The 9,559-nt window shown below is 40.0% G+C and overlaps 1 protein-coding gene across 4 annotated transcripts in view; it reads left to right on the forward strand.

Annotated features, from left to right (window-relative positions):
* LOC109465486 (kielin/chordin-like protein) overlaps positions 1-2,681 on the forward strand; it is a 34,918-nt gene extending 32,237 nt beyond the window's left edge. For all 4 annotated transcript variants that reach the window (XM_019762831.1, XM_019762834.1, XM_019762832.1 and 1 more), the window contains 4 exons: positions 40-190; positions 423-645; positions 1,265-1,307; positions 1,521-2,681. In XM_019762831.1, the coding sequence (XP_019618390.1) occupies positions 40-190; positions 423-645; positions 1,265-1,278 (388 nt within the window). In that variant the 3' untranslated portion in view covers positions 1,279-1,307; positions 1,521-2,681. The remainder of the gene's footprint in view (positions 1-39; positions 191-422; positions 646-1,264; positions 1,308-1,520) is intronic.
* The last annotated feature ends 6,878 nt before the right edge of the window (positions 2,682-9,559 follow it).

The following is a 9,559-nucleotide window of genomic DNA, read 5'->3' on the forward strand; positions in this document are numbered from 1 at the left end:
TGATGAAAAAGTCTGACATATTTTAAATTGATAATCCAGCCTGGCGTGTAATCTGGGACAGCATCCTGATCAGCAATCATTCGTCGACGCCATCACCAACATGGTCCAAATAGGCGGGGGCACAAATACGGGAGCTGCCCTGGCTTATGCACGTACAACGGCTGCCTGGAGGGGCTCTCCTTTTCCAAAGGTAAGTACAAGGTTCTGAGAGTCAATAATTAACGCCAAAATGCATCAAAGACAACCCTGAATAGGCTAAACAATGAACTATGAAATAGTCAATAGATAAATGAAAGGGTAAAGGTAAATCACATGTAAAATGCTAAATTAGAAACTGATCTGAGTAGCGTTTTCCATTTAAACTACCAACAGAAATGAGTAGACTCAAAATGTCTAATAGACAGAAATTTCAACTTTTCCAGATTATGATAGTTCTGACTGATGGACAGTCAGGGGACAGTGTCGACCAAGCGTCCTTAGATCTGGCCAATGACGGTATTATCGTGTTCGCCATCGGTGTGGGCAACTTTGATGCCGCAGAACTACAACAGATCACCAACAACAACTCAGACCGAGTGTTTGAACTGGCCGACTTTGAAACCCTGACTAACAGCATCGATCAGATCGTTGAGGCCCTCTGCAACGGTTAGTACAAGGCCACCTGAAATACAGTTCTAGATGATGGTTGAGCCGATTATTCACGATCAGTGGCCTTATTACTGCTGTGTGACGTGAGCAATGGGTCAAAGATTTCTGGAAGTTGGTATTGCCTGTAATCTGAACCAATGAAGAATAGTAGACCCAAATGTTCAAGGATTCATTTAAGAAATGACCCTGTTTAGTATCCACAACCCAATGTGTCTACATCAGAGCCCATCAATTGCACTGATGATAATATTAAGTTGATGATGACAGCCACTCTCGTCAACACTTCTAGATCTAGATGTTCATTCTGTCCTTTCTCTCTCGTCTCGAATGCCCTCAGCTACTCGTTACAGGACTGAGACGTAACTTTCCTAAACATTCACGTGTTTCTTTTCTTTTGTGTCCCAACGTCGGCAACGAAAAATATCCTTTGTCTGAGATTTGAAAAAAAAAAGACACCCAAGCCTGGTCGTTTATGCCTAAAAGTATCGAATTGCAAGTTAGAATTGTCGTCATGATGTGACCACTGAACACAAAGGTATACATAGTCTTTCTTCATGATGTATGCTCTTCAGCATTTAACTTGCTTTTAACAGGATGATTATTTTTGACATTACAGGTGCAACTCCATGAAGCGTGAACTATGTTTGACCGAATCTAAGGTAAGTCATTATTGCTGTCTTCCGTATTTCTGTCTATTTAGAGACGGGCTGTGGTTAGACTACTGGCTTAGTTTTATGGATTTTATCATGCCTCAAATATCATGATATGTTTTCGAGGTTAGACCATTCCCCTTGTCTAATTTTCATTTGATGGTCGGTAATGCATCAACACGTTTTTTTGTCATAAAACGCATTCTTTCTCTTTAATTACAGGACCTTGACTCACTACTGACATTGGAGAGTGTAGTCTTCAGCGGGATCATCCTCCTTCTGCTGAAGACTACTGCAGATAGTATGGTTCCTTTGCGCTTCCACAAGCATTACTACAAACGTTTTTCAGCTTTCAATTCCTACTTGCTGTAACTGGTGGCCATGACCTAATCAATTTGCTCACTGACTCACTCTCTAATCAACCTAATGCAGCATTAAATAAAACAGACGGCTTAGACTTGAACTCAGTAATACTAAAACACGTTAAGACACTTAATGAGACTTCACATTGCCAGAGGAATCATACAGTACTTCTGTTGATAGAGACATCTCTTTAAATCTTTATTTCAGGATTCTGTCGTATCCTTATTTCTATCTCCAAGTAGCTTCCTAAGTGCTATTGTTGCATACAGGTGGCCCAAATGGTCTTTTATGTATCTATACGGAAAGACTGCAATACAAAATGTAACTTGCATCTGCCTTACTATTGCCAGTATTTAGAGTTGTGACATGATAGAACAACACACAACCTAGTATCTTGTGATTGATGAGCAAGTAGTGTCTTCAGTAAAAAAAATGCATGGATTAGTCTATACTCTATAGTACAAGCTAGATTCTCCTAAATGATTCTGTGCAATAATCTGTTGTTCTTGTCGCTGGAAGACGGATACATGTTCTCCCCTCACAATATGCTTAGCAATGTTGCTACGAAGTACATCTTGTTACATGTACTGTGGAAACTCATTCAGACATTCCAGTCAAACTAAAACTGATGATTCCTTAACCTGGTGATAGGGGGAAGGCTGGATCCACATTCTAAAACATATAAGATATAAAATCCTTAAAACATAAACCTATTCCACGTGAATTTGTCAAAATTGGTTTACAATTTTCCCCAACACATCTAGACTGCAAACAACATGGCAATCGTCTTGCTACCTTACTATTTGTAACGTTGTTTGGTATATATCGCCCCGAACAGAAAACAACATATGTCAATGCAAAACGTCAAAAATTGGTTTTAATCGTGGAAGAGGTAAATAAAATGATATAACCTAGTACTTCATAGAAAATTATTCTATGGTGTTTAATGCTGCTTAATGGGGCCATGGATTAAAGCTACATCAATACGTTAATCGGAATATTGTAAACCAAGACAATTTAACGAAAGGCACAGAAACATTATGCATTTGTTTACCGGCTAAATCAATAAAAACCTTATTATTCTTACAGACTATTTCATCCTTAAAACAAATCGGATAATATTACTAGAGTAATAAATTCCCAAGTGTGGCAAACAAAGTAAAAATAATAACCAGAAAGAAACCTTACGACTATAACAAGTCAAAGCAATGCTGCTTCAATGGCAGCCAGAAAGTGAGTATATAACTGCTGTGATTAATTCTCATTACAAAAGAAAAGGACGCCGATAAAAATATGCCATGATAAATTGACGCTGTAGCGTTCCATAAATATAACTTTTTTTTCAAATTGTAACCGGTGAAACAACTACATAACGTTATCTTGCGTACCGAACGAAGAGCTATTTGATAAGTTCGGATAGTTGAAAAGTTTCAAATTATCATAAATACCTATCTCATGCTTGCTTAATGATTTAAGCCACGTAGATTGGTTAAATGCTTCATTACGTTATAGTACGAAATGCCTAACGGTAGATACCTTGCGCACATTGGTGAAATAGTTTACTCGGTCTTCATGGGGTATTTGGTTTAAATTAACCATACTATTTAAAGATAATTTTATGGTCAAGAATGCTTCATGTATTTTATTATTTAAATACTAATTGATAACACAGCAATAAAACTAAATGTATACTTTTCTCAATGTAAGACACCAGTATTATGATGACCAAAATATAAGAGACAAGTAAGCACTTTGTTGCTCCAACAAGTGTCCTTGGATAAGGGAGGAAATGTGCCCATTCTAAGTAAGTAAATGCAAATTCGTGTTGGAATTTCGTCCTTAATCAAATATGACTACTTGAATCATTCTTGACCCTTGTAACTTAAGATATAGATGTTAATGAGATCTTAAATCGTAAATAGAAAAACGTTATGCTGTGATGATCAAGGCAAAAGTTTCAGTTAGAACGCTCGAACGATTGAGTGTAGGCTCATGGGAAATATTATATGTATAGAATGATTCCATCGCGATAATGACCACAGTTAACTTGCTGATGAGTCTGTGTATCTTTGCAATTATAACCCCCCCCCTCGCTACATTTCATAGATGTACGTCGCATTCAACACATAAGTCCAATATGTTATCCCATCATGTAACTCGAATGTGTAATTGACCTAATATGTACAACTAAGGACAGCATACAGTGTCACTGATATATATAACAGAATGGAGGCTTTTTAAGCCAAGATGGTAAAATAACAAATCCGATATTTCAACACGAAACTGATACCTGAATCACTCACAGCAGACCGATATAGTTAATAAATAGTAAACGACAATGAAAGTGTTTTGGTTTTCTTTGTCTGTGTCTCCTTTATTGGTTATGTTAGATATGTTGGGAAAGTCCATGAGTTAAACTTCCTTCTAGTTCAGAACTAGATATCATAGCTATTCGTCTCATTCATACCAAAAGAAGAAGAAAGAATGTAAAAAGTAGTAAAAAAAAGTAAGACGTTTAAGCGTAAACAAGAACGAAACTCAACGCCGGGCTAAAAATTTGATATGTTATCAAACGTCAAACTCATAGAACTGCTTTCTAGTATAACGCACTACCAAACTAGGAATCATTTACAAGGAAATCATACTTTGGTTTGGTTTGGTTTGAGCAAATGGGCGTGGAGGACAGGTTATAATGAAGTTTACAGGGCAAATGTTAAAGTCGAGATCGATTTACGTCTACATACGTTTGAAATCACATTTGCACGGCTATCATGGCCTACAGCGGCTGTTATTCGACGCTTACTCAGGCAACCTGAATACGACCCCGGGTTTGACCATAGGACTGTAAGGTTTTGAACCAGTTATGATCCCTACTCCTTTCGATAAATTCTAAATTTGGCGGTGTAGGTTCTTTGACGTGTTTCTCAAACACGGGACCTCCAGTTTACATTCCTGGTACAGCATACAGTTACAGACATTTAAGAATTATTACAGTATTATCATAATTAGGGTGTCTTCACTGTTATTTATAGAAGTATAGGGTTGTTCGATATTAGCTATAGTTCCACATATGTACCAGTTGCTATACACTGTGTACCTGCTACAGTTGTCGCGTAATATTTGTTTATTAAAATTCACCACACATGTGGAAGGGTTGAGAAAACAGGTGTAGCTCACCTTTACTGGCTCTCACCCCTGCAATTATAAATAGATGTCTTCCTCTTCTTTAACTTCTTATCCGAACGTAGGTACTAATTATCACCTGGGAGATGTGGGAAAAGGCACAACATTGGGGCCCGTCAGGGATTTGAACACTAAGCCTCCGAACTGCCAGTCCAAAAACATGATCAGATAAGCAGTCGCCGTCCCACAACATTACCTTCACAAGTACTCATGCGTTCTGACAAAAACAACCAGCCTATGAGTAATACTGAACGGTCCCGTTGCTATGACGACTGACTAAAATGCCTGGGTTCTATTTAAATTCACATCATGATAGGTGAGGGGACTGAGGTCCGAAATAAGTCATCACGTTTTTAAGAAATGGAGATACATTTCTTTTGCCTAATTTCCCAAACTTATGATAAGGATAGGTTTTACATGTATGGGGAGTGAAATATAAACACATGGAACATAATGGTATACAAAAACCGGAAGCTGGCGTCCATTTTCAATGGGTTGGATTATGAGCGACTTTTGTATAGTTTTTGCTGTGTGCATGATGTACCGTGTATCTGAAACAATTAAAAAAGAACAACGTTGATACATAATGGCTAATTAAGCGCATGAAAAAAAATTATCCTGGTAGCTACGTGTGTTTATGAGATCATGAAGGGAAACATAGGTCTCATACCTCTATAGAATATTTAAATACCTCTGTGCATTTCATTTTTTGTACATCGGCTTGCTCTTACAGCCCTGAACTAATAAGACTCAAAACCAGCCCTACCTCTTCAAAACAAGCACTGATAATATCGCATCCTGGACCACTGTTGTTAGGCTGTTAAAAATACGTCTGCGTGAATTGAATTTCATGTTGTGTAAACTTTGCAGTGCGCAAAAGGTGACACCAAGATGGCTATCATCCTCAAAAATCGATGTTGGGTTAAATCATGTGTATATGCATCCAACCAAGTAATTCATGCTAAAAAGGGAATTCTTTTTGACATTTCTGCATTTGTATAAATCAACTAAAATGGGTCCATTTTTAAACCGGTTGACAATAGATACTGTACCGTATTCTACTCAAATGCCCGCCCAGATCCTCCAAACTTTCCTCTCAAATCCTTGTCGGAATGCTTCAATCTGTGGCTCAGGGAAAACACAGACACTAACGACACCTATGAGGGTAATGTAACTTTGACCATAGGATTGTAAGATTTTAGACTAGTTATACCGAAAGGACCCCTTTCGATAAATTTTCGAGTTGGCGGCGTGAGTTCTATGACATGTCTCTCAAACAGGGGACCTCCATTTCACATAGTTACGGATGCATTGCTTAAGAATTATTAGAGTATTAGCATAATTCCTAAAAAAATAGGGTGTCTTCACTGTTATTTATAAAAGTAGAATTATTTGATAGAAGTTATAGTTCCACTTATGGACCAGTTACTATACAGTGTACCTGCTACAATTGTCGTGTGAACACACACATGTAATATTTGTTTATCTAAATTCACAACACAGGTGCATACAAATACTCATATTTACCCGTACCATTCCCAGTGGACTAATCTGCCTGTCACAGGCACATCTGGGCCCTTCGGGGATTCGAACCCTAAACCTCCAAACTGCCACTCCACTATGCTAAAGCCTTGGTCACAACCCGCCGTACGTGCTTTTTGTCCGTACGTTTTTGGGGAGGCTACGTCTGATACGTTTTTTCTGAAAACGTGGGGAAGGAGTGGCATCGACGCACGTCACTCGCACGGTTGCGCAAGGTGTAAGAGTGGGGTCTGCACGCCACGTCTGGCCGTGAGCGGTTGCGTGCATCGTGCAATGCGCAAGTGGTGAGTTGTACGTGCTTACAACGTACGATCTCTGTGCGATTGCAACTTAACCGTAAGGAGGCCGTACTCACACGTGCTTCTTCCGTACGGCACGTACGGGGCACGCGCGTCGCACGAACTCGTACGCACGGGTGGTGAATCCGCAGACCGCATGCAGAAAAAGTTTTACATGCACTTAAAGTTCTACGGCGTGTCTGCGTGCTCCAAAATCCGTAGGATTCCGTACGGAGGCGGTACTCACCACGCACGAATGCCCTACGTTTGCCCACGTTTTTGCACGTAGACAGCACGCAGAAGCACGTACGGCGGGTTGTGACCGAAGCTTAAACGATACCATCAGATAGGTAGTCAGCAAATTCGCCGTCGGACGGTCCCAAAACCTCGTATTCACGGACGCATCTTCACAAGTACACAACCAGCCTATGAGTAATACTACTGATCTAATGACTATTTAGCCAAGTGCATGAAAAATGTTATGCTAGTAGCTACGTGTGCATATAAGATGTAGGATCATGAAGGGAAAACAAGGGTCTCATATGTCTGTGAAATATCTATGCTATCTACTTCTATGCATTTTTTTGTACAACAGCTTGTTCTTAAAGCCCTGGACTAAGACTTAAAAAACAGCCCTACCTCTTCAAAAACAAGCACTGGTAATATATCGCATCCTGGACCACTGTTGTTAGGCTGTTAAAAATACGTCTGCGTGAATTGAATTTCATGTTGTGTAAACTTTGCAGTGCGCAAAAGGTGATACTAAGATGGCTATCATCCTCAAAAATCGATATTAGGTTAAATCATTTTACATGCATCCCAGTAATCCATGAAAGGCCAAGGCATTCTGATGTTAAATGTGTGCAGTGAAGAGTAACTCAAATCAAATGGGTTCTTTTCATTGTTTTATACGGGTTGACAATAGATACTGTGCCGTAATCTAATCATACTCAAACGCAGGCCCAGATACTTCGTAATTTTCTCTAAGTAATGCTTGTCGGAATGCCGCAATCTCACTCTGTGGCTCCATGAAAAGGTTCCTCCAGACACCTGGCGGGTAATGAAAGAACTGCAGAAAGAACTCGCTCCCTTTGTGCAGTCACGAATAATCATATTCTCCTATAATCGATGTCAGGTTAAATCATGTGTACATGCATCCCAGTAATTCCTGCTAAAAGGCATTATTTTGTGACATTTGTGCCTTTATGTAAATCAAATCAAAATGGGTTAAATAGATACTGCTCTGTAACCTAACCATACTCAAATGCTAGCCCAGATCCTCCAATTTTTTTTTCAAATCCTTGGAGGGTAATGAAAGTTTGACCATAGGACTGTAAGGTTTTGGACTCCTACTCCTTTCAATAAATCTTTAAGTTAGTGGCGTAAGTTCGTTTATGTGTTTCTCAAACAAGGAACTTCCATTTTACATTGCTGGCGCAGCATACAGTTACAGACATATTGCTTAAGAATTATTAGAGTATTGGCATGATAAGTGGGTCTTCACTGTTATCCACAGAAGTAGAATTGTTCGATGGTATCTATAGTTCCACTTATGTCCCAGAAACTATACAGTGTAAAATTGCCGTGTAATATTTGTTTATCAAAATTCACCACACAGACACACACATACTCATATTTACCCGTACCATTCCCCATATGATAAGCTGTCAGCAAATTTGCAGTCCCAAAACATCGCATTCACAAGGCGTCAGAAGTACGCATGCGTTCGGACAAAACAACCAGCATGTGACTAATACTGATCGGTCCTGTTGCTATGCCTAATGGCTAAAAATACCTGGGTGCAATTCAAATTCAGACCATGATATGTGGTCTATGGTGTATCGTGTGGTAAGAACATTTGAACAACGTTAGTAACGGTACCTGATGACTAAATAGCCAAGCGCATGAAAAAAATCATCCTACGTGTAGCTACGTGTGTCTATGAGAGGTAGGATCATGCAGGGAAAACAAAGGTCTCGCGCCTCTGTGAAACATTTATATGTTTTTTTTTTCATTTTTCTCTCTTTTAAAACTCCTTGTTTTTTTTTTTAAGCGGAGGGGCCAAGACTTGAAAACAAGTCCCCGCTTGAAAAACATCCTGGACCACTGTTGTTAGGCTGCTAAAAATACGTCTGCGTGAATGGAATTTCATGTTGTGTAAACTTTGCAGTGCGCAAAAGGTGATACTAAGATGGCTATCATCTTCAAAAATCGATGTGTACATGCATCCCAGTATTTTCATGCTAAAAAGCTAAGGCATTCTGACATTTGTGCAGTGCAGAGTAAATCAAATCAAATGAGTTCTTTGTGATACGCGTTGACAATAGATACTGTGTCGTAATCGAATAATATTCATACGCAAGCCCAGATCCTTCGTATTGTCTATAAAATGGTTGTCAACAAATCTCATTCTGTGGCTCCATGGTTCATTCACACACCTGGCGGCTAATGAATGAACTGCAAGAATAATCTTTGCACAGTCACTTACGATCACTCTTATTTTCCTATAATTTTCAAGGAGACTGTGAAAAAGCCGAGTCATCAGGAAGGATTTCTGGCGATCTTTTTCGTCACAATCCACCGACCACACACAGGCATGCACGCCTGTCCCTGGTACTGAACACCATCCGCCGACCACACACTGGCAAACACGCCTGTCCCTGGTGCTGAACACCATCCACCGACCACACACAGGCAAACACGCCTGTCCCTGGTGCTGAACACCATCCGCCGACCAGACACAGGCAAACACGCCTGTCCCTGGTGCTGAACACCATCCGCCGACCACACACAGGCAAACACGCCTGTCCCTGGTGCTGAACACCATCCGCCGACCACACACAGGCAAACACGCCTGTCCCTGGTGCTGAACACCATCCGCCGACCACACACAGG

This window comes from Branchiostoma belcheri, unplaced genomic scaffold (genome assembly GCF_001625305.1).
Source record: "Branchiostoma belcheri isolate BF01 breed outbred unplaced genomic scaffold, Haploidv18h27 scaffold151, whole genome shotgun sequence".
In the NCBI taxonomy this organism is placed as follows: Eukaryota; Metazoa; Chordata; class Leptocardii; order Amphioxiformes; family Branchiostomatidae; genus Branchiostoma; species Branchiostoma belcheri.